At 43.9% G+C, this 24,854-nt stretch overlaps 1 protein-coding gene and 1 non-coding gene across 10 annotated transcripts in view; both read left to right on the top strand.

The window, feature by feature from the left end:
* Window positions 1–24,854, top strand: part of LOC6498867 (afadin) — a 44,895-nt gene that overhangs the window by 14,503 nt on the left and 5,538 nt on the right. For 4 of the 9 annotated variants that reach the window (XM_032456356.2, XM_032456355.2, XM_001955738.4 and 1 more), the window contains exons 5-15: window positions 32–550; window positions 625–706; window positions 14,831–15,183; window positions 17,120–17,241; window positions 18,667–18,721; window positions 18,794–19,026; window positions 19,358–19,564; window positions 20,368–20,833; window positions 20,952–21,476; window positions 21,536–21,783; window positions 21,839–21,957. In XM_032456356.2, coding sequence (XP_032312247.1) covers window positions 32–550; window positions 625–706; window positions 14,831–15,183; window positions 17,120–17,241; window positions 18,667–18,721; window positions 18,794–19,026; window positions 19,358–19,564; window positions 20,368–20,833; window positions 20,952–21,476; window positions 21,536–21,783; window positions 21,839–21,957 — 2,929 coding nt within the window. Of the gene's footprint in view, window positions 1–31; window positions 551–624; window positions 707–5,140; window positions 5,228–14,830; window positions 15,184–17,119; window positions 17,242–18,666; window positions 18,722–18,793; window positions 19,027–19,357; window positions 19,565–20,367; window positions 20,834–20,951; window positions 21,477–21,535; window positions 21,784–21,838; window positions 21,958–22,224; window positions 24,458–24,854 lie in introns of those variants that run through there. The other 5 variants (XM_014910309.3, XM_014910306.3, XM_014910307.3 and 2 more) reach the window with 3 other exon arrangements.
* LOC6508071 lies at window positions 7,518–7,641 on the top strand. Its single transcript, XR_045978.2, has one exon. It is a non-coding gene; the product is annotated as a U4atac minor spliceosomal RNA (small nuclear RNA).

Genomic DNA, 24,854 nt, shown 5'->3' with positions numbered 1-24,854 from the left:
ATTTCTCACTAATTCACTCTATCCCCCTCAGCCCATTGAACAAACAGATCTTAACTTCAAGCGGAAGCTGTCCAAGCGCGAGAAAAAGGAGCAGAAGAAGAAGGAGAAGATGGCCAAGCTGAGCTCTGATCCTCCCACCGCCAATGGCAATCAGTTGGGCATCGGAAACGGAATTGGTGGATCCTCGGGTTCAGCTCACATGAATGGCAATGCCGGTGGCAGCGGAGGAGATGGTAGCGATGCCGTGGCCGGCAAGCTCTACACAGAACTGCCGGAAACCTCGTTCACACGATCGATCTCAAACCCGGAGGCCGTTATGCGACGACGACGCCAGCAGAAGCTGGAGAAGAAGCTGCAACAGTTTCGATCGCGTGACGGCGGCCCGGATACGGGTGGCACACTGAAGATTTATGGCGAGAGTCTCTGCCAGGACGTGCCATACAAGACCCTGCTGCTATCCATCCGGGACTGTGCCCAAGCAGTCGTCCGGGAAATGCTCACCAAATACGGACTCGAAAAAGCCGATCCTCTTCATTACTGCCTAGTTCAGGTGAGGGCCCTAATCCTATTCATTGATAGTCCTAATTAGATCTAATACTTGTGCCTTTTTTCATTCAATTGCAGGTCAATAGCGACGGAACCGAGTACATACTCGACGATGATGAGTGCCCGCTATCGATACTCATGAATCATCCAACGTCACGAGGTGAGTGCGCTCCTTTCGCCTCAATGGCAGCCATTTAAAATCAATTTTCCTTTGTGGGCGAACCGACACTTCATTCATAAAATTCCCCGGCATATCCTTGGCATAAAATTAGTCTTGTTTTATCAATAATTATGCTCCCCCACTCACTCGTTAAATAACTCGATTGGCTGACTGACTGGGAACTTCCTATCAACAGAACCAAACAAGAGTTGGACTGTTGCTATTTTGTAATTTCATATTTTTGGTTTAGTTGTGAGGAGTCCTTCGAACCGAACCCTGAGTCCTGAGTCAGTTTTCGGTTGGCATTTCTCAGCGTTGCAACGGAATTTCTTTACCTAATTGTAAAAGTTTGGTTAAAAAAATATTATATCTGATATAAAATAGCTTTCTGATATTTTTTTTTAAACAATTTCATCAGAAAAAACACCGTGAAACTTGAATGAAAATGAAAGATATTTGTTGTGAGAAACTGCGTAAGTTTTTTCTTAAAAATAAATATATAAATTCATGTATAAAATGTTGATTTTTTGTATAAAAACTTTGTGGGTTTTATCACTAAAATTATAACTTTGTTGAAAAAAATATTCATCCCGAAGCATTCTTTCAATCAAAGACTGCAACCAAAATAGCACGTACAACAACCATTTTGGGACTATTGTTTTGTGGGAAGTATTTTTTAGAACAATTTATACCCATTGCTGGGAAATTGTATTGTTTTTGAAAAGGATGAACATTGCGGTTGATATAGAAAACTGAAATTATGTTTTTAAAACTAGAATTTGTATATTAAAAGTTTTGGTTTTATTTACAATAAGAAAATTTAGTTTAGGCTTTATAGTTATAAAAATAATCAAAGTGTCTTTATTCTGAGACACATTTATTTTCGTATATACATTTATGAGTCCAAACTGTACTCTACAGTCTAGACAGATAAAATCCAAAATTGTATATAAACCTTTAAATATTTTCTTAATTTGTGAGTTCTACCTGTACGTCTATCCTGTAAATTGTCCAAAGCCGCATTGAATCAATAGTACCCTGTAAACTTCATCCCGACACCGTCGGAGCAATAAACTAAAGGGATGATCATGAATGACATTAAACTAAAGCAGCCCACAAAGAAAAATAAATACAAATGCGCGAGTGTGTGGCAATGTGTTCTGGGCATATGTAAATACATCTTGGTCCGGAAATGTTTGCGGCAATCATCTAACTTGGCACACCAGCCGCCAAATGGAGGTCCTGCTGAGTTGGCATAAAAACACTGAGAATAAGAAGTTTGTTAGTTAGATTATCCTTGACATATGTGACAAAAAAAAAGGGACTAATGAACCCCTGCTTATAAGAAATTTCTATGCATCATGTCTGGAATGTAATTTATGTGTTTTTTTTTTTTTCGGTGTAGAGTCGTCCCTCATGTCAACTCGAACCGCTCGTAATAATGACATTGGCAGCGGTTTCCTTTTTTGGGTGTCCCTGTTGCTTTGGAGTTGTTTGGATGCGAAATTCCCGAGTCCTTTGTTGCCACACGCTGCCTCTCTCTCGCTCGCTCGATGATGTTCGTTTCATATCCTTCCTTTTTTGTCTGTCTATCTGTTGTTGTCGTGGGGGCATTCGAAAGGTGTAAAATGTAAATTGCGACCGCACTTTGTCCCTTCAGCTGCCGCTGCCGTTTTTTGCTGGCTTTGCTAATTGCCCGTCGTTTTTGTGTTGCCTACTTTTTAGCGTGTTCAGGCGGCGGGTGACCTGCGAAAATGTTTACTCACAAAAATGGGTTGACCTGTGGCTGTGTCTGTGTGTTTTCATGCACTTTTATTTAGAAATTGCATGGGGGAATGTGACAGTCAATTTGGGTCAAAATCTCCCCCGGGCAAGGGCTACTAATGTGGGTCATACTTTAGATAGTCTTATCGCAAGATTAAGAAATCTTTAGTGAGGGATACAGTGTGATAGTTTTTGGGACTTGAAAGTTGAAAATTTAATTTAGAAAAGTGTCATCTTGAGAGGTCTTGTCGTCTGCTTATCAGCGCTACCACTTTCTCATTACTTATTTTCCATTTACTGCAGTTGTATCTCTCAGATAAACCATCTCAGACCTGACACTCTAGAAGGCAAGCGCGTAACACCTGCGACTGATTGCTAGAAATACTTTATTCTGCCACTGCCTCTCACTCTCGACCATGTCCTTTTCTGGCTTGTGGATGGATGGCTGAAATGTTTGTTGTTACCGTGAATTGTTTATTTTGGCTTTTATTTTCAGCGCCAGTTTAATGGGTCTGTTGATGCTGGCATTCTCTTTCCCGAAAGTCGGGCATTAGGTTCTTCTCTTAATATATTTTCAATATTTATTGCCGAGAGAACGAACAGCTTTTGGCTGTCACAGCTTGGCTCTCTCACTATCTCTCTCTCTTTCTCTCTTGGCGTTTGCCCGTCCTTGTCCCCCATACGGACGGATCCTTTTGGGCTTCGTTTTTTGGTTTAATTTCCTTTTTGTTTGTCTGGGTCTCTATTGCACAGTGGTTCATAAATATGAAATATAATATTAAAAAAGATAACTTTTTTTTTTTGAGTTCTTATCAAGATCAAGGTGGACATTTGTCCCATAAAAGGATAGTGTTTTTATTGCCTTTTTTTAAGGACCTTTTGGGATTATAACTTCAAGAAACCATGTCGTGCCTATCGAGAGCTTTTTGCCTAAAGGGTCTTAACCCCTTCCACCGAATTCGATATGTTTTCGTATCTCTAGCGTGCTTCAGTTTCTCTCTTCTCCGTTCGTCCTGTCAAGGATAATGGACGTGCTTTTGCCGGCACCACCACCACCTGGCGGGTCAGCAACAGGAATAACAAGTCGGACTTATCAACTCCCACTTCAGGTCACTTACCAATTGGAAAAGTGAATGTTTTTCCTTATAACTTATGACATTTCAATGGAAAGTGGCTTCTATCTTTAATATTAAAGGGAAATATTATTAAAATAATATAAAATAAAATAAGATATGGTATATATTTTTTACTGTAGCTTCGCTTATTGTTGGTTATGTTTGGCTTTTGTTGTTTGTCTTTGTTATTGTTGTGCCGAGTCCTTAGCAATGTCGTTGTACCGCTGGCTCGAGTGCCGGGGAGAGCTATAGAAGGGGATTCGATACCAACACACACACATCCTATTGTCCTTTATCTACGCCGTGCACTTCGTTGCCGTCACAGTCACACTTGGCCAAAAGGACACACACACACTCTCATACAACCAAATGACGATGGACGACTGAGTTTCCCGACGAAAACCCGAATTCCGTATTTTCCGCATTGTATTTGCCGCCTGGTGGCCAGAGACATTGGGTTCATGTTCATGTTCAGGTTCAGGTTCAGTCGTGAAGTAGTGCCGCTCGGGAAAGCACGACGCCACGCTTTCCTCGCCGGAAATCGGCAAAGTCGGAAAAATCGGGAAAATCGCGAGTCGGAAACCAGTCACTTTAGGACCATTTGTATCTGAAAGGTTCCACCCGGCAAACAGCGACGGAGGCAACAGTTTTCGGCCAAAAAAAAGGAAGAATGGCTGAGCACCCATCTTTGGGAGCTGTCGCGCCTCCGTTTGCGTCTCCATCGTCTTCGCAGCCACTCAAAAAACCCCTCAAGCATACACAAAATTGTCAAAATTAGAAGCCGTTCAATCGAATTTGTTCCTTAAGTGATTTTTATCATCCAAAGAGGATGTTTTCCCTCTAAAAAATAAAAAACAAGAAAGGAAAGCTAACTTCGGACGGAGCCGAAGTTGATATACCCTTGCAGTTCAGTCGCAGTCCGCTAGGTGGCGCCACCCATCTTATGTTATTAGATATATAGCGGATCGTTTATAGTCGGCCGATCCTTATGAAAATTGGCAGATCAGATTTTTTTCCCCAAAATAGAATCTGTACCAAATCCCATCTTTCTAACTTAAAAAACACCAAAGTTATGCCAATTCCGATCGTTCTATGACAGCTATAGGATATAGTCGGCCGATCCTTATGAAATTTTGTACATAAGATATGTGGGTCAAATATAACATGTGTGGAAAGTCCCAACCCTCTAACTTAAAAAACACCAAAGTTATGGCATTTCCGATCAATCAGTTATATGGCAGCTATAGGATATAGTCGACCGATCCCGGCCGTTCCGACTTATATACTGCCTGCAAAGGAAAGAAGGATGTGTGCAAAGTTTCAACTCGATAGCTTTAAAACTGAGAGACTAGTTTGCGTAGAAACAGACAGACAGACAGACGGACAGACGGACAGACGGACATGCTCATATCGACTCAGGAGGTGATCCTGATCAAGAATATATATACTTTATAGGGTCGGAGATGTCTCCTTCACTGCGTTGCACACTTTTGACCAAAATTATAATACCCTCTGCAAGGGTATAAAAAGGGATAAGAAAAGATAAAAAAAATACTAAACCATTTGTTGATTATCTGGATTCTATGGTGGCCACTTAATAACTCAATTACCAGCAGCAAAATGATGGATTGGGGCATAAGACGTAAGTAATTTTGCACTTTTTGTATGCGATTCGGTTCTCTCCAATGGCGTTAATGAGCGGTTAGCCAGCCGAATGTTGAAGTGCTTTTCCCCGTGAAGTGCCCGGAAAAGTGTGCTTCGCAAACAACCCAACAATCCAATCAACGGAAGTTCCTGCATTTTTCAAATACTTTTGTCAAAAACTTTTTCGATTTTCGTCCTGGCCGTTGTAACTTATTAAGCGGTTGCGGTTTGTGGATTTTTCTATGTAATTGAGTTGCCAATTTTTCGACGTTCATGCTGATTGTGTTTTTTTTTTTAGAATTTAAAGCTTTATTCAGGAATTTTAATAGATTTTTAAAGAAGATTGATTGGGATAGTTTTTACTTAAAAAAAGACTCTACAAAAAATTAACTCTACAAACAAGCCACAACTTTAATATTTGGTATCACCAGTTGGGTAATATTTTTAGCAATCAATTAATTGGAAATAATTACTCCCAAAAACCAATGTTGGCAAGGACACACAAACCAGTTGACCCTAACGAATCCCTAAAGGGCTAAATTACTCGTGTCGAACATCTGTCGGCCGTCTAAACCAATTCCCTCGACACACTAAATCGAACAATGTCCTGGCATAATGACGTGTTCGGGATATACCCTCCAGTTATTAATTTGGGAATATCTAATGGATCGCTTTCGGCTAAATGGGCCGAAATTTGCTTCGTGCGAAGCCATATATATATTATTCATGGCAGGACATTGACCAGCACCGTCTTTGATTGCCTTGATGACATTTCCTTTTCATGCAGGACGAGCGAAAATTAACGCTACGTTTGTTTTACCAATAAAAAAGAAATCGTTTGGTTTCGAAAGGACCTTTTCTCCTGGCTCCTGGCAGAGGGAAAAGGTCAAACCTAATGAAGCTTAAAGGGCTTCGGCGTAGACTTGGCTCCGTGGCTGCTCATAAATAATTGTTGTCCGCCCACCTCAGACCGCCACTTCACGCCTTTGGACGCTGTTGGTCCATAAAGTTTGCAAAATGCATCGCATAATTTGCTGCCGAGATTCTTTTTGGGGAAATTGGGAGCTGTCGGCATACTACGGATAGCACTACCGTTTCAGCCTGAAGGTCATCCTTGGTCCTGGCTGTTGTCCTCAACCTTCCTTCCGCTCGGCTGGAATGCGCTTACACATTCGGGAAACGTCACTCGGAATTGGGTTAACAATTTTGAAGCTTTTTGTTTGTGTTTTTTCCATTGCTATGACTGTGTATATATTTTTTTTCTTTTTATTTTAGTTGAAACATGAAAGTGGAAACTCAATTTCATTGGGGAATTCAGTTAGGAATGCAATTTAGGGCATGAGGAATATGACAAAAATAAGAAATATGACATTCCGACAGTATTTCAGAACTCTACAGAGACTCTCTCAGAGACCCTTTGCAGAAACTCGAACCTAAAAGGTTAAATTACTTGCGTAATGAAACCCAATCTTGATGAACAAATCAGATCTGTTTTGTTGTCATATGTCCTGTTGACATTTTCACTCCCAGGACCCAGCTAGGCAGAATCAATCATCAAGCCCAGGCAGCCAACAGCAGTAATCATCATCTTTTACATGATGTTGTTCTGTTCCTCAATTGCCGTGCCAGACTTTTCATTTTCCGATTGGCAAGTTGGCAGCTAGTTAGGAGGCAGCCGACTCCAGAGATGAATAAACGAAATAGTCACAATGCGAACTGAAGATGAATCCTGCCAGGATACATGTCACATCAGTTGGGGGGAAAGTGTCAGTGGAGGGCATGGAAATGCTGGCTCCTTGCCAGGACCTAAGCATCTGATAAATATGTACGCATTGCGTATTTCAGACTCAAATTGAATTATTCAGTCTTGTGATTTTATCCTAGCTCCTCCCGAGCTCCTCCCGATGTTTCTCACTAAAAGGAAATTGCCTATTTATTTATGAGTCCAATCGGATTAAGTTCCCAAAACGATGCCAGAGCGGAAATTAATAATATTAATTTAGGTGTGCCTGAGCCAAGTTCGACGATAGTATTAAGTGTGCATCATAATTTAGGTGAAGGTCCTTGAATAAATCGCTTAAATAAATCCTGATGAGATAGGGGTTGCACTTCACATCCTCTTTGATAATTGCAGGAACCGGAAAAGCTCAGATAACCGGTTAGAGACATGCAATGCGTTTTATGATCGTTAGATCGTGGAATTGCATATATTTCGCATTCGGAGTCTTTATAATTCGCAATCGGTTTAAGCGAAATTTTCATGAGGTTGGCTGAAATGCCGATACTCTACCTTCCTTGTCTTGGGGAGCAGAAATGTCCAATGAACGTCTAGTGAGGGCATTGCTGCTGACACCAAAGATATTACCCCCGCTCACTGGTCGCCTGCGATCAGGGTTCGGAATTTTTGGACCAAGGCCCCCTTACTTAACAGGGGGCCGTCTCATAAATACATTTGATATTATAAAGTAGTTAGGGGATATTATTAGCATATCAGTTTCTTTGATTGTCCCTAAAAGGATTGCTAATTTGTTGTGTTAGATTTTCTATTAGAGGACCTTTTAATTGAATGTCTTTAAGATGAGATGTGCATTAGCTTTTACGGGCTTTGTCATTGTCGGGCTACTCGTAAACGTTTTTGGAAATATTGCAGGCTAAAAGCTTGGTGGTGGGGTTTCCTTTCCCTTTTTCCTCTTGCCAAACCCGAATATCCTTTCTGACCCCAAAGCAAGGAGGAGCAAGCAAAGCTCCAGAAATCGCAAGTCGGGCAACAATAAAGACGTTGACTGTGGGATGCTCGTTAGCCGAAAAGTAGCTCCAAGTATATCTTATGTTTTTATGCTCAAACACACAGATACTCACCCACACTCTCACTCTCACTCTCAGTCTGCCTTTCGCCAGCGAATATATCCTTTGTTTTATACCGTTTTGTGTTTTTTTTTTTATTTGTTCACGGTATGAGAGTCGGTCGGGCATATTGATTGCCTCAATAAGAAAAGAAAAATATTCAGCGGAAGGTGGAGGAGCTGATGCTGCTACCGATTGATGGAGTGGATTTGTGCGGTAATGCGGCGGCAAATGGAAGGGAAAATGATTGACAGGCGTTTGTGGTTTACTCGCTAAAAAGCTCATTATTTCACTTCTTTCTTCGTAACTTGATAGGTAACAATGTCACAGGACTAGTTGCGATTGTAAATATTTGTGTTCTTTGTTATATTCTAACTCTAAGAGTAGTTATAACTCTCAACTTTAATACAAATTGAATTCAGGAATAATTACTAATCGATCAATAATAACATTAACCTTTTTTTTTTGTTCAAACAAAAGCACATCCTTTGGGGAAACTCTCCATTTAAATTATCTTCTGCGGCTTGCGGTTAACTGATTCTTTTTAAATTGTAATTTAATTTACACAATTCACACATCCATATCCATGACCCAGTGCGTTCGAATGGCGATCCCCACAAAGCACTCGAGCTCTGCCATTTAAATCAGCTTATCGCACCCAACTGAATCGGACCGCGACCGCTGATGCCGACCTTGGCCAGCATTTGTGTCCACATCCCGTATCCGTCGTCATCAGCGTATTTCTTTGGCTGCCCTGGCCGCATCCTCTGCTGCTGGATTTCCATGCCAGCAAATGGCGGATGTAGGATGTTTGGGGCTCTGTGTGGGAATGTGAATATCCTGAAACTGCCACTGCCACTGCTACTGTAATATGGCAGTGTGTCAGGCAAAAAGGACCAAAAGCAAACGCACTTGAGCACACACCAACACCATCACCCTTCAGCAAACACCAACACATTCTCGTACAGTGCACCCCCGGTTGAAAACATTGTAAACTAAATGTTGTTTTATACATCACCCACTCACCCACACAGTCATAATTTACTGTGCTTGCTTTATGGACGCTTTAGGGCGTGTGTGTGTTTGTAGTTGTACCTCTTAGTGGAAGGATATATTCGAATTAGCATAAGATATTCTCAAGAAACTTAGACCTTCTGAAAATCTAGTTAAAGCAAGCTTTTAAAGTTTATTTTTCAGAAAAATACTCTTAAGTTCAATTGAGAGAAAAGTAAGTGCTTAAAATTATTCCCTTTTCTTTATAAAATAATTATTTAACCAAATTAATGGGTATCCTGTAGTCTTTCATTTCCATTATTGAGTTTTTAGTGGTTTTTTCGTGTCTTATTCATTCATTCATTCACGCACCCAGTCCGGCAGTGGGTTAGTCAGCGAAGGAAGGACTTGCCTTTTGCCGCATTGCTCATACGCTCAGTGTGCTCTCAGTTATCCTTGCGCGCTGTCAACGCATTGTTGTGGGCGCCCGGCGCCAGGCATCTGACGCCGAGACGGATTTCCTCGGTGTCCATACGGTTAGTTAGTTAAAAAAATAATATAAATAAATATTAAAATAAAAAATAAATGTAATCTCTGTGGTGTTGTTTTTTGTATTCGGGAACTACGCGTCGTGTTTGCGGTTGCCCCGAAGGGTCAATTTTTGTGCGTGTCTGTGAGTTTTTCTTTTTCAATTTGGTTTGAAATTCATTTAATTTCACGTTTTTTTTTATCTTGTCTACCGTACTTTGATTTCAATTTATATCTCGTCACTGCATTCCCATGCGCGTAAATTGAATTTTCACACACTGCCGGCTTTTCGGCCCCTCTGCCAGGCCATTAATTCACCAAAGTCATATAAAAAATGTAATTTTTTAGGAATCCTCCACACAAAAATATATAAATGTTCACATATACGTTTTGTGAAGGGTCCTGGTCCTGACAGAAGAAGCCTGGCTCACCGGCCGGGCGGTTGCTCAGTTTCTGGGAGCCCCGGCCAAAACAAACAGACAAAAATCGATAAATTTCAGGAGTTATTTACAAAAGCTAAACGCTTTTTTCCCTCTGGTGTGTTGTGTATATGAGGCAGCTCTACTGTGTGTGTTTGTGTGTGAGTGTGCTGGCCATTGTGGCATTTCAATGGCCAGGACAAGGACGCCACTGCACAGGACATATACAGTGACCTGACATGACTGGCGTCATCAATACTGCAAACGACAATCGACAACAATTTGAGGCGCATAAGCCCGAAAAAGCAGTTAAATAGGGTGAATTTCTAGATTAGTATAGGTTCTAGACTAGATAGTATAGGTTCTCTGGCAGGATTCTTATAGAAAAAGAGGTCTTGGTGGGTAATTAGTTCTGAGTTTGTTTAGTTTGTGCAGGAAGTCGCCATTTATGGATAGTCCTTTGGAAGGAATACCTCTTAGTTGTTCTGTGGAGGTTATGGCCAGTCAAAAAAATCGAATCAAGCTATCAGCTCCGCTCACTTTGCTCCATCCATTCCACTCCATTTCCTCTCGGCAATGTGATTTCGTTCTGGCGCCCTTCTCCCTCACAATTTATTTTCCTCCTTGTATTTTCGGGAAAAAAAGAGGAGATCCTGCCTCCTTGCATCTTCTGCGTGAGTGTGGCAATTATATTTTTATTGTTTCTCTAGCAAAAATGTTGATGGCCGCCTTGGGCAGCTCTTGACTTAAATGGTGATGGCGAGGATTGGTTGAGTTGGCAGATAATTGGATTTGGGCGTTGATTACGATTATCTTTTCGTTAAATTGATTGAAAATGAATCCATGAATCGTAAGAGATACTTGCAAAATATTTAGTCATTCATAGCAATTGACTTAAATACAATCTTTAAACATTCCTTTAGGAGAAGCAAACTCATATAATGTTTCTTGAGGCTTACAAAAGGATTAAACTTGTCGTCCTGTCCTACCTCCTGTCCATTTGCCGGACAGGTCCTGGTCAAAGGAGGTGAACTTCTTGTATGAGAGGGAAACTTGGCTCATTAAATTTTCATTGTTTTAATTTGCGCAACGTAAAGATACCCCCAAACCCGCTGCCTGTCCCTGCCAACTGTGCGGAAAGGCCAAGCCAAGCCATGGCGGTGTGGTTGGGAGTGTGGTTCAGTGGTTAGAGTTTCCCATGTGGACGTGCCTGGGGACAGAGTGTGGGCCGCATTCGGTTTTGGTTCCTTCGGTTTCTCTATAGCTTGCAGAGTCAAAGTCGCCACGTTTTACGACTAATTTGGCTAATTTGAGAGCCCGGACTGCTTCTGGTAAAATCAATCTGAGTCAATTAGACTAAACAAAGGGCGCCATGGCCTTTTACGTTAGTTTACGAGGGTGGCTGGTCCGAGTTTGTTCTCTCCTCTAAAATATTTTCACTTTTTGTTTAATTTTTTTTTTTTTTATAAATTACTCTTTTTAATTAAATTCTTGGCCTTTCCGTTCGTCCAGCCATGTGCTGCTCCTGCTGCTGGCAAGTTTGATGCAAAACTTTTCTCCTCTGCTCCTGGCTCGACTAATTAAAAACAGCAGAATGAAATTATAAACAATTTCCAAACTGCACTTTAGATACTCTTCAAAAGCTTTTAATATTTTTGGAATTTTATTAAATGGTTTTTAAGTGTATTGGAGAAGTGTTTATAAACGAGAGGATGTTTGAGATTTTTTTTTTAAATAATGACTAACTTGTTATTAAATCTTAAACTCTTAAAGAGATATCTGTTATCTAGATCCTTCTTGAAATCTTGAATACCCAGAGCTTTGAAGACCCTTTTCTGATTTATGCCTGTAGTCCTTGCTGACCGGCTCTCCTCTTCAAATCGCTTGGGCCATTAGAGCACGAGCTGCGCTAATAAAAATTAATGTGTCCAGCGCTTGGTGGCTCCACCAGGTGGCTCATTGCACACAATGATGGTTAGACGGACGATGGTGATGGGGCAGGACAGGCGGCGGCGCCCCTTTAACCGCATAACTGTGGGCTACATGGGAGGGCCTTCCTGGCTGGCGTTTGGATCCATTCGCTCAACTCGTTATGCAATTTTCCTGCATTGTTTGTTTTTTTTTTTTTGTATGAAATATGTGGTATACCTTTTCGTAGTCCCCCTTTGTTGTTCAACGCCAATTTATTCGCACTTATGCACGTGCTGGTAGAATGGAATAAACTCACCTCTCCCCAGTCAGTTGGAGGCTTCACACATGATCCTGGCACGTTGTTGGCCGAATCAATTTCATGGCCCGCCCACCCATACCACCCTCGCATTACTACTGGCCTTTTGTCTTTGATGCCTTTTGCAATTTGCTCGTTTTCTTGTGTCAACAATTGTTGGCAGTGGCGGTGGCGGTGAGTGGGTGTTGTGTCCTACCTTTTCCTCTGGCCAAGCTGTTGACCAACTTGGAACAATTAAAATGATTTTTCTGTTCTCCGCTTGGCATTGCACTTTATCAATGTCAGGGGGTCCGGTCCCTTCTCGTTTCAGCTTTTCAAATGTCAACTGCCAAGGACGCAGTGTTTACTTTCCTCCTCCTCTCACACAGCACAAAAAAACTAGTTGATTTTATCATTTCGAAAGAGTAGTTTTAATAAAGTTTTTAACGAATGACTTGGTACAGTTTTTCCCTCCTTTACCACGGTTGAAGGTCTACGGCGAACCCGTGTCCTGTTCCCATATGCATGAGTGATTCTGCTTCGATTGCTGGTCGAACAACCTGTCTGCTAGTGTCAAGCTTGTCCATTTGCTGATTGATTTAGAATTGTGCCTTCATAGCGGCAGCTACCATAAATTACCGGCTGGTGAACTCAATTATTGGCAACTGTCACTGGCAGTTAGAACTGGAAACTAGCTAGATTGCCATCATGGTGGGATGGGTTGACTGAATTACTTGGTGGCTTAATAAATTTATGAAAGTCTGCAGCTCCTCTCTCTTCATAAGCCCTATATTATCCGACAAATATCTGTAGCCTTTGGAAGCCACACGACTCAGCCAGCTAGTCTCGGCCAAAGTTGAACAAGTTGCAATCCAAACAAGGAGATTATTCAGTCATCCCCATCGAAAGCCTCCACTCGACATCAAGTATACGCAGTGTGTTCTCTAGCTTCTGTCTGCCTTGTGCCTTGTTCCTTGTGCTTTATGTTCCTTTTTTTTTGTGTTTTGTTTTGAGTTGATTATTTTGTGCGCGCCCAGAAAAGTTTTCGATTTTCGGTAAAGTTTCTGACAACAGAACAGAGAGCAAACACGACGAATGCTTTCCTTTTAAGCCAACCCAAGCCATGCCATGCCATGCCGTGTGTGTAGGGCATATATTATATTAATAATAATGCTGTTCAAACAACGCCAACAATAAACACAGAAATACTGAAATACTGAAATACAGATGTGGTTCTTTTGGTTTCGCAAAAGAGGTATTATACAATAGAAGTACAATTCATTTGGTGTTTGGTGTTTGTTGTATATCCATTGTTGTTATTACTTTTTGTTGAAGTTTCCCTCTCAAAATTGAGAGCATGGTCGAAATTTCCCTGGAGGGGCACTTTTTTTTTTTCTATTCGAACCTCACTTCCATCATCCATTGTACGAGCTTGGCTCCCTGCTGGCTTAATAAGTTGCACATACCACCCCCATGTCACGCCTTATTTAGCTTGCATTGCCCAAAAGCATTTGGCACATGCCATGGCCTCTCTTCTCCACCGTCTTGCCATCCTCAGATGCTGCTGCTGCTTCTGCTGCTGCTGCAATTTGCCCCGAAAACGAGGCAAGTTCGGTATGTAGGGGGTATGCTAGTGGGGCTGTAACTGCCATCACATTTTGCACGCTTCGTTAAACATTCTGTACAAAACACAACAGCACTGGGATGAGATGGGGCATATGGGGCATCCTCCTAGATACAGTGTCATCTGTTAGTTTTGGGAGCTAAATAAAGTTAATTTAACCAGGCATGTCATTTATAAAGAGTTTGAAGTTAAAGCATGGCCTAAAAAGTCTGCTGTTTATTCATTAAACTACTAGATCCATAAACTCCAAGAGATATGTAGATTTTCTTATAAAAGAACTAGCAAACAGAAGTCACTCACAGTCTGTCAGTCACTTAGCTATCCAGTCTGTCGAGTAGAGGCTCTGACCTCAAGTCAGACTCCCCATGTCCGTCTCACTCCCAGCCAAGTTGATTGTTTTTTTCCCCGCTGCCTCGCAAAACGTACATCCAATACTGGGTCTGAAATTGATGATGCAGCCCGAATTTGATTTCGTTTTTAGAATTTCTATTTCGCCTTTGTCTCCACCGCCGGGAAACGTGAACTGCGATGCGCTGCGATGAGATTCAGAGAGCGTTTTGGGGTCTCCAACACTGATGGTCATCCATATTGGGCATAGATTCTAAATGGAATCTAAATTCTAATTTCTGAAACGAAAATAAGATTAAAAAATAGTAACTTTTAGGGTAGCATTCTCTTAACTCTCTAGAGAGATTTCTAAACTCAGTATCTGCCAATATTTATTCCCTCCACTGTGCCGTCAATCATCCATGTTTGGATCAGAGATTTGAAATTTTGCCCCACTCAGCTTAAACTGCACTTCCCATCGAGACACTAAAGACAAAAGGCGACTAAAAAAGCAGCATCTGCTTCTCATCACACATTTTGGGGAGCCACTAAACGCCAGACTTTAAGAATGAACATAGCCAGTACTATCACTATCCAAGAAACCCAAAAATATTACCATTTAATTAAAAAATAATCATATTTTTTGTTTCAACTTTTTAGGTTCCATTATGTTTCACGTGCGGCGCCGGCCGGCGGATTCCCAGCCACGGAGACGCAAAAAGAAACCCCTGGGGGCGTCCAATGGGGCCAATCACATGTCCGGCGATCGTGAGGGACCCGTGCTGGTGGAGGTGACCCACAGCGGAGATGGCGGACGGAGAATCAAGCTGGGCAGCGATCCGGTTGAGGTGGGATCTGCGAACACCAATTGCCTGCAGCTGTTTGGGCCCTCGATCCAGCCGAGGCACTGCCTCATCTCGCTGCTGGAGGGCGTCTGCACGGTGACCCCGCTGCACACCGACGCCCTGACCTTTGTCAATGGCCACCACATCAGCCAGCCGACCATTTTGCATGTAAGTATAGGACTTTCCCTAATTAAGTATTAAAAGCAGTTTCCTAAAATGACACTTCCTTTGAAAACAGTTACATAAGTTTCTTTTGCAACTCGTGCATTCGTAAATGCGACCTTTTAGCTATCTCTTCCATTAGCTAATTGCGAATAATTCAGCTTAATTAGTTGAAATTCTAGCGCGTCACCCTAGGCGTATGCTTAATTTAATGCCGACTCGACTGTTTACTGCCAGCCATCAGGCAATCCTGCCAAGGGTAACCTTGACCCGCACCCGAACTTTAAAACTGCTTCAAATCCAGGCCAGAGTTACTTGTTTGTCCCTTTGGCATTTTGTGGGATTTTCGTGGCTCGCCTGTCTGAGATGTTCCAATCCAATAATCGTCGCCGGCTTACTGGAGCGATGGTAGGACCAACTTTGGAATGGAATGAACTGAAAGATAAATGAGCTCGGAAATTGATTTACACTCAAGGGTTGAGAGAGATGTCGCAAGTGATTTAAAGTTTGTCGAGAAGTTAACGGTTTTCAAAGTAAATCACTTAAATTATATTAAAAAAACGAAGACACCTCTGTCCGATTGCCGCCCTGAGCAACGCCCCTGAGTACCTAATGTCTAGTCATTGACAGAATTCCCAAAACTGATGTCGCATTGAGTTCGATTTTTCAATTCCCATTCATTTGCACTTCAAGTTCATTATCAGCTCCGGGACTAAAAGTTGGAAAAGCAATAAAACCACAAGCATTGCACCATACCAGTGCCGGGGTGCTGGATGGCTTGCTGGCCTCTCTGTTTCTCTGTTTGGGTTGTACATCCCACAAGCTTTTGAGTTGCCGCTGATTTATCTTTTGTTTTGACAACTTTTCGACACACAACGGCGGAAACACAAACAAAACGACAACACTACAACCAACCGGGGGAAATGAATCAAATTGGCTTTCGGCGTTCTCACGCATTACCAGGAAAGTCAGATGGAAGAAGCCAACGAAAACAACACAAATTTTTTTGCTAACGTTGTGTAAGCTTTTTGTTGTTCTCTTGACTTTCCGCTTGATAAATTTGAAACCAAATAAACAGAGAAAACTTTTTACACTTCCCCCCAATCCCAATACAGACCAGAGCAGGTCTGATAAGCCCGCAGCTCGGCAATAACCTCAAACAGTCTCCAGAGATCCCTCCTTTTTTGCGGCAAAGGAGCTGGGATTAAAGAGATGGTGGCTTCTCTATAAAATCTTCAAATATTAAGAGATCTGAACTCCTTACAGTCTTTTCAAAAATTAATGATCAGTAACGGGTATCGTACAGTCGAAGCCCTCCAGTTTGGGGAACAACTTTTGTTGTTTAACATTTTTTGTTTGTTTTGTTATCATTGGCTTTGTTGGCTCCTTGGGTGCTTCTGTACGGAACTAATTTCTGTTTCCAATTGGCAAATTGAGGTTGGCTACGGCCCGATGAACCCGAACAAAAAAAAAAAAGAAAAAATGCAAATCGAAATCCCTTTTTCGGCGGCATGTGTGTCAAAGATGCGTTCAATCCACTGGACTAATCAGCATTAGAGGGAAACACAAACAACGGCTCACAGAGATAGTCGTAGTCGCTTATAAAAACACACAAAAAAATTTAACACAAATCTGAAATCTCCCCCTAGAGAGGGGCGTCTCTGTTTGGCAGTTTCGAAACGCCCCGAAAATTTTCCAATCGCACTCTCCATGCCCCACAGTGGCAGAGAAACTGTCAGTCAGTGCGCTTCGAAGTTCGAACCGCTCCCCCACTTCCTTGGCAGTGTAAATATTTGAATAATGGCCGCAATTAATTACAATTATTAAATCACTTAACTGCTTTTAAGCACATTAACCCTCGTCAGGTTCAGATCTATCCGAGCCCGCCATCTACCCGATAATTAATTAATTCATATGTGTATCGCACATCTGCCAATTACAGAACGGCTCGGTTGTAATGTTTGGACGCGTGGCCTCGTACCGATTCCTCGACTCGCCCACGGACGGACGCTACAATCTGGCCCTGTCCCAATCCCAGTTGGACTCGGCATGTCTCTACGAGAGGTAAGTGTAATCCAGTTTTTTTTTGTGAATCCAAAAATATATGCTACGCTTGCGCTTTGTCAGCAACTGTTGTGTAATTGTTTCATTTTTAATCAAAGCCTGAATATTAAAGTCAGATTAGAGTATTAAGGGGGCAGGATGGTTTGAGACTTCAAAAAAATTTTTTTTTCAGAAATTTTTTATATAATAGAACATTATCTTAGAAATATCCTGTGAAAGTTTTATGTCGATCGGACTAAAACTTGCTGAGATACCGATTTTCTAGTTTCTTTCTCTCCATATACTTTCCATTGCTTTTAAAACTTTAGACGCGTTTTTCTCAAAACAACTTTTTCAAGTCGGTGCGTAACGTAACTCAAAAAGTAATGCTCGGATCTAAATAAAATTTTGCACACATCTTTAATACAATAAATACTTGCGGATGAACGAATGCTTTTTTTTTTTTTAATTTTTTTTCACTATTTTTACGGGCAATAATGGGCGGATTTTTATGTAAAAATGGTTCCTCCGACTTTACAACCGCGCCAAAAATTCAAAATCGCATATTTTTCAAAATAGTTTCGTTCATCCGCACAAGAAACTAATATTTTAAGTAAATCAATTCAAATTTTGTATTTCCGATAACACTGTAAGGCCAGACTTTACGCACCGCAAGAGACCAATTTTTGGAAGCGACACCGGCCGACTGCCCGTTACGGGATAAATTATAATTATTTCTTAAAAATAAAAATTCCTAGATACTCTCCAAATATAGCCATTAATTGTGTAAAAAAATTGAATTGATATATTTACTCAGACATAACAAAAAAAAATCGCAAAAAACTGCTATTTTTCAGCCTCTGAAACCATCCTGCCCCCTTAAAGGATAAAACGTTCTTGCAAAAATTAAATTAAACTAATGAAAGGCACTCACTGAATGCCACTTTAAATTATGGCTCGACTTCCTCCCTATGAATTTATGAATAAAACGACTCTTCTAAGGCATTTTTTTGCCATCCATTTGCCTTTCTGAATGGCTCTTGGCTGAGAACCTGGACTCACGTATTCCGTTTATGAATAGCCGAGCCAATCTACGACTTTAGAAGCTATTCAGAATGCCATCCAGGAAAATGTAAATTATATAAAATTTAATTCAGGACAGAATTCGAGAATGTTACTTTTGTATGCTGAGCTATTTTATTTATATATTTATGTGTGTGTGTTTTTATTTTATTTTATTTACACGGCTTATTGTGATGTTTCTGTTTCTGTTTCGTTACGTGTTGTTTGTTTTTATTGTTTGTGTAAAACATTAATCTCATGCACTCACCAAACCGACAAAAATTACACAAAAATATGCAAAACAATTTGCACAACCACGCACCACCCTCATACACGAACACAACCGCCCGAAATTCAACCACCCAACCACGTCAACCATGGCAGTCGCTCACCCACATCCCCCGGATCCTGGAACGACGAGGACGGTGCCCTGAGTTCGGTGAGTAAATGGTGGTCTAACCTTAAACCGACCAGCAGCTTTAATATTAAACATCTCCTGTTATGATTAAAGACCCACAAAAGCGACTACGACCATCATCAGCAATCGAATCAGTCGAGTGCCTATCACAACAATAACAACTCCAGTGACCATCCCCTCAGCAGTACCCTGAGAGACACCGTGGATAGCAAGGCTGGACAGGATCATGTGGGCGGCTATGATGGCCAGAGTTTGGAGGGAAACCTGGAGAACGAAACCAAGTCGATTTCCAGCATGAAGTCAGGTGGTTCCACCAGCCAGGATCGGTAAGAGCCATAAACTGAATTTTTCTTAAACTTTAATATTTAATATTTTCTCTAAGGATAATTAATAAATCCCCTCGAAACAGGAAATCGCCCTGAAACACTAGTTCCACTCACATAACCATATTAAAGACATACATTCGTGTGCTCACTGTCTTATTTAAAGTTTATTTTGTTTGATATTTAAGTATTTGAGTATTGTGTGCGCTTTAAAGTTGTGCAAAATTATTATTTAACATTTGCAATGTCCTAACTGCTTTAAACAATCACTTTAAACATGTGAATGAGTGATTGTGTGTGATTTACTAATCGATTAACCGTATCTGCTATATAGGTCACCCAAAATGCCAGGGTCTGGCCTTATGGCCGGCGGCGGAAGCGGCTCCGGAGACGGCCAAGGACAAGAGCCGATATTGCCGGCAGTCCTTGAGTTTCCAGAGACGCATCAGGAGCTTTTTCTGCGTCACATCATCAGTGAGCTAGATGTAAATGTTCCGCACTTTAAGCTGGCGCCCGTCTACTCGCTCTACCTGTGCGCCAGGTGAGTACTTAAATTCTGAGTTTCTGAGTATCCTTTCGGGCATGAAGCTGGGCTGGCTTGGCTTTAATTGTTGTCTTAATGCTTGGCTTGATATTAAAACACTAAAATGGGGAAAGTTAGTAGTCAGAAAGAGTCTAGACAGGACTGGAATTTAATCCTTTTGTAATGGATTCTATTGGAATAACATGATAATCATTGACAGATACATTCGTAAGCCGGCCGAAACAATTTCATGAATTTAATTGAAACAAATAGCTTTTATTCAGAGTTTAATTGTATTTAACAAGTGAGAAAATCAATGTATCCTTTAGCCTCCATGTAGTGGGTGTTGAAGGTCCTTGACTATAGATTACTGAGTGTCCAACGGTTGTCTGTAGTCATCTGCTATGGGATAAGTCCATTTTCAATTCCAAAATCAAAGCACCATTTAACAAGGCCCCAAGGACATGGTACGAGGGCAAGGCAGCTAACACCATCTGACAAATGTTCGGCCATAAAGTGGACGGACTTGACGCACACGCTCCCCCTCCTCCGGATGCTCCAGTCCAGTTTCAACAATTCATTATCAATTATGATGATTTATCTTGGCCGCTGACCCAATTTGTGAGCCATTAATATTAATGTGTCCTGACAGAGGCAAGGAGGAAATAGCCAGAGGGGGCAGCAAGTAAACCGGATGGGGCCAGAGGGAACTTTGACATTTGACAGGCGTGAAAATCAATAGACACGAATGGGGTTACACGGGTGGACGGACGTACGAACATGGCTCGTCTCATTAAACATGTTCTGCTTTAATTATCCAGATATCGAGCCTCCACGCACTACCGCCCGGAGTTGCAGCCCACGGAGCGCGCCCACAAGCTTACCATCTTCCTGCACCACGTCGCCAACTTGGTCTACAGCGTGGTTCAGGAGCAGTACACCGATCCCCGGATTCTGGCCTTTTGGATGGCCAACAGCTCGGAGTTTCTGCACTTCCTCAAGTCCGACCGCCACATCAGCGCGTTCAGCGTCCAGGCTCAGGAGGTGCTGGCCGAGGCGGTCCAGACGGCGTTCCGCAACCTGGTCAACTGCTTCCGGCTGGAGCTCTCCCAGACCCTCAACCAGTTTCTCTCGGAGACCATCGACCACGACTCGGCGGCGGGACTAGTGCTGACAGTCCTGGGCTCCGCCATGGCTTTGCTGAGGAGATGTCGCGTGAATGCCGCCCTCACCATCCAGCTCTTCTCGCAGCTGTTCCACTACATCAATGTCATATGTTTCAATACGGTGAGCGGCCTGCAAGGGCCAGAATCCCTAACCTTTATAGCCCTAATAAATGGCTATATTGGTTTCCAATACATTTCCCAGCAGACTTTCTAATTCTTGTGCCTTTGGTCCTTTCCAGATTGTGGCCAACTCTCACATGTGCACAGCGGATTGGGGCAAGGTGATGACCGAGCGACTGCAGCTATTGGAGCTGTGGGCCGAGCGGCAGGGATTGGAGCTGGCTGCCGACTGTCACCTGGCTAAGATCAACCAATGCGCCCAGTTCCTGCAGGCGCCCAAGTCCTCTGTGGAGGAGATCCAGCAGTTGGCGTGCTCGTGCTTCCGTCTGAACTCTCTCCAAATGGCCGCTCTGCTGCAGCAGGAGAAGCTACCCCGCAACCTGGTAGACACAGCCATCCGAATGGCCGAATCCGTTGCCGACGAACTGACCCGTGCCGATGGTCGTGAGGTACGTCTGGAGGAGTCTCCGGAGCTCCATTTGGCGCTACTACTACCCGATGATGGATTCAGCTGCGATGTGGTTCGAAGCATACCCACCGGCCTGGTCGACTTTCTCAATCCTCTGCAGCAGCAGGGCATGTGCCGACTGGCAGCCCAGCCCACATCGATTGGGCTTTGGACGGTCTATATGCATCAGTTTAATGTGAGTATTGTAGCTGTGGAGTAGAGACCATCTAGACCATCTTATCATCTTCATTGCAGGCCCGCAGCTCCAGTGCAATGTCCAACAAGTTGCCGCAGCCGGAGCTCCAGCTGATCAAGCTTCACAAGAACAGCAACGGCATGGGTCTGTCCATAGTGGCGGCCAAAGGCGCCGGCCAGGAGAAGCTGGGCATCTACATCAAGAGCGTGGTGCCTGGAGGAGCGGCCGATGCGGATGGCCGCCTGCAGGCTGGAGATCAGCTGCTCCGAGTAGATGGACAAAGTCTAATTGGCATCACCCAGGAAAGGTATGTATTCTTTGGAAGAGTTTCTTTGGGTCTAAACTAACTTCCTTTCGTTTAGGGCGGCGGATTATTTGGTGCGAACGGGTCCGGTGGTCAGCCTGGAGGTAGCCAAGCAAGGAGCCATCTACCACGGACTGGCGACACTCCTGCAGCAACCTAGTCCGGTCATCCAGCGTGGTGAGTAGTCGTCACATCGACCCCGTCAGACATCCAGCTAGATTACATAACCCGTACTCACATATGCCAAGAAACACACACACACACAACAAACACACATTAGAGCGACTCCAGGTGATGGGTAGGACGCTTAGAACACTCAACACACTCACCCATCCAAGATACTCTCCACTCCAACCCCGTCTACTCCACTGTACTGTAAGCTAACCAAGTAACAACCCATTAACCATGCTGCTCCACTCGAATCGAATCGAATTGAATCGCTAGACGCTCCTGCCAGTAACTTCCTCCAGCATCCGCATCTCAATCCCGGCCAGCAGCGTCGTCATTCCTCGTTCCAGCAACAGGCTCGCTACTACAGCAACTCCATTTCGGACGACAGTCTGAACCGGAGTCGCCGCGAGTCCTTCGCCTGCATGCGAGCCTCGTCGCCGCCGGTGAGGCGTCTTAGTGCCTCCTGTCTGCAGGAGGAGCTCTGTGCCCTGGGCCACCAGCTGCACATTGATCCGCGGTACCGGGACACAAGGCCGATTGCCCGCTCCGCCAGCAGTCTCTATCTGGCCAATGAGCAGGCGGGATACTACCAACCGCCACCCATGGCCCCCTCGGTCACTCACTTCAGTCCCATGCGACCGCTGAGGAGGACTCCGCCGCCTTCCATCTACATCGAGGAGTACCAGGACGAGCCGGCCAAGGAGGCGGGCACCTCGCAGGAGTCCTTTGGCAACTTTGCCGCCTACAGTGACGCCCACCAGCCGTTGAACGAGGAGGGCATTGCTTCCGTGGCGCACTCGGATGAGATTCCCTTCATCGACGACGAAGAGGAGGAGAAACAACAGCAGCAGCAGGCGCAGCGTCCCTGCATGGCCAGCTGCAGTGCATCTTCCTCCTCGACGTTTAAGAGAAATCCAGCAGCAGGCTATCGTAAGACGGTTAGCTTCGATCTGGAGCAAACGGAGCCACCCGAGGTGGGGGCCACTGGAATCGACCGAAAGTACCACACCCACGATGCCATCAGTCAGTATGCGGCAAGGGACTCGTCCACTGAGTCCCTAATGGCCGAGCAATCGGAGCGGATCCCCCTTATCCAGAAGATACGTCGCGAGCTGAACAGCAAGCGGGCCACCAACTGTACGGCGGATGGTTTCAGTTCCGGTGGCTCGGGTTCGAACAGCCAGCGCTCCTCCAGCGAGTCCATCGAGCGGATGCCCCTGCTGCGCCAGAATCACTCGCCATGCCACCGCCAGCTGAACACCCAGCGGTCGCACAAAAGGTCAGGAGTCGCCCCAATGGCGACAGCAGCCCCCATTGTCAGCATCCAAGTTCCTAGTGTCTGTGAAATCGAAAGTTCCTGCACCCGTTCTCCTTCTGTAAATAAAAGCAATCGATATTGTGCCCGCACCACCAACACCAACACCACCACAACAACAACAACAATCCCCAGCACCACCTGCCGCCGGGCTAGTAGCCAGGTGAACCTCAGTCCCCGCTTTCTGTTGCCCCTGGGTCAGGGCAAGGTGCGCGAGATGGCCGCCTACTTCAATGCCCACAAGGATTTTCCGCTTGGCATAAACAAGTCGAGATCAACGTCAGCGCTGGACGATCCCGGTAGCAAGCCCAAGCCCAAGTTGTCGCAGGCGGAGCAGGGACACATCCTGAAGCAGCTGAAGGAGTGGAGCCTGTACGGCAGTGCCGGCAAGGACTATGACACGGAGCCGGATAAGTCCGGAAAAACAAGTTGCGAGTGCCCCTGCTGCGGACACTGTCGGGGCAAAACATTATCTTCCGAGAAAGAGCAACACCAAGCGGAAAAGCAACAAACAGTTGCCACCTTCAAGTGCTACGACAGTTGCCAGGAGGACGAGATCAAAGCAGAGGCCAGGCCGAAGCCTGTGCCGGAGACGGAGCCGGAAATTTCCCGTTATGCAAGCTGCCGCCGGAGTGTCATGTGCAGCAACCGGCAGGCGAATAGTGTGCGCCAACTGAAGCGCAACAAACAGCAGAAGCAGCTAAACAGAGCCAAGCATAGCTCACATCCTTGCCACCATCAGAGGCGCCGCCACCATCATCATCATCATCACCCACCCTCGCACCATTGCCCATCCTCGCCGCCCTCCTCGGCCAAATTGCTACTTTCCCTGGCCAGCAGTGGTAGTGGCAGTGGCAGTGGTAGTGGCAACACCCCCAGCAGCAATAAGTTGAGCTCAAAGAGCTGTCCAAATTGCGGGGATACCACTGATGATTGCTATTCCTGCAGCTGCAGCGAGGCTGAATCGTGCTCCTCGGCCGGAGGAGAATCATCCTCCAGCTGCTATGCCGCCCACTGCGATTCATTCACGGAGGGCGTTAGTGCCGGCCGAGCAGGTGGGGCTGGTGATGATGGGGATAATGGCGATGATGCGGCCAGGCGGTGCTGTGTCGGCACCACGCCACTGGGACCAAGCTCATCGAAAACAATGTGTCCGACACACAGATGACAACCCAGCCATGCTGCACCGAGGTTCATGTTGTTCTCCCCTTGTTGTTGTACTTATTAGCCTTTGGTTTTGTGCCTGCCTAGTCCTAGAACTAGATTTAATTCGTTTGTAGGATTATACTTTTCCATCTTCATGATTTTATCCTTTAAATTGTGATAGTTTTCAACATGAATACTCTAAAGTTATCCTTTCTTATGTAAATATTATTAATTTGCATAGTTTTTATAGGAAGCTAGGCATTAAATACTCTCGCTTTTGTATTTTTCGCATTTAATATTCAGCTTTTCCGCTGGCACTTCATATTTAATTGCATTTTATTGCAGCCGTGTTGGCTTATTCAGTTTTTGGACTTGCCGCGTTGGCTTTTGTAATTAAAATTGAATTAAAATTTTATGAGTTCGCCATCAGTAATGCCATCAA

This window comes from Drosophila ananassae, chromosome 2L (genome assembly GCF_017639315.1).
Source record: "Drosophila ananassae strain 14024-0371.13 chromosome 2L, ASM1763931v2, whole genome shotgun sequence".
In the NCBI taxonomy this organism is placed as follows: Eukaryota; Metazoa; Arthropoda; class Insecta; order Diptera; family Drosophilidae; genus Drosophila; species Drosophila ananassae.
Note: the sequence above shows the minus strand (reverse complement) of the source record. Positions and strands in the feature narration are given on the sequence as shown.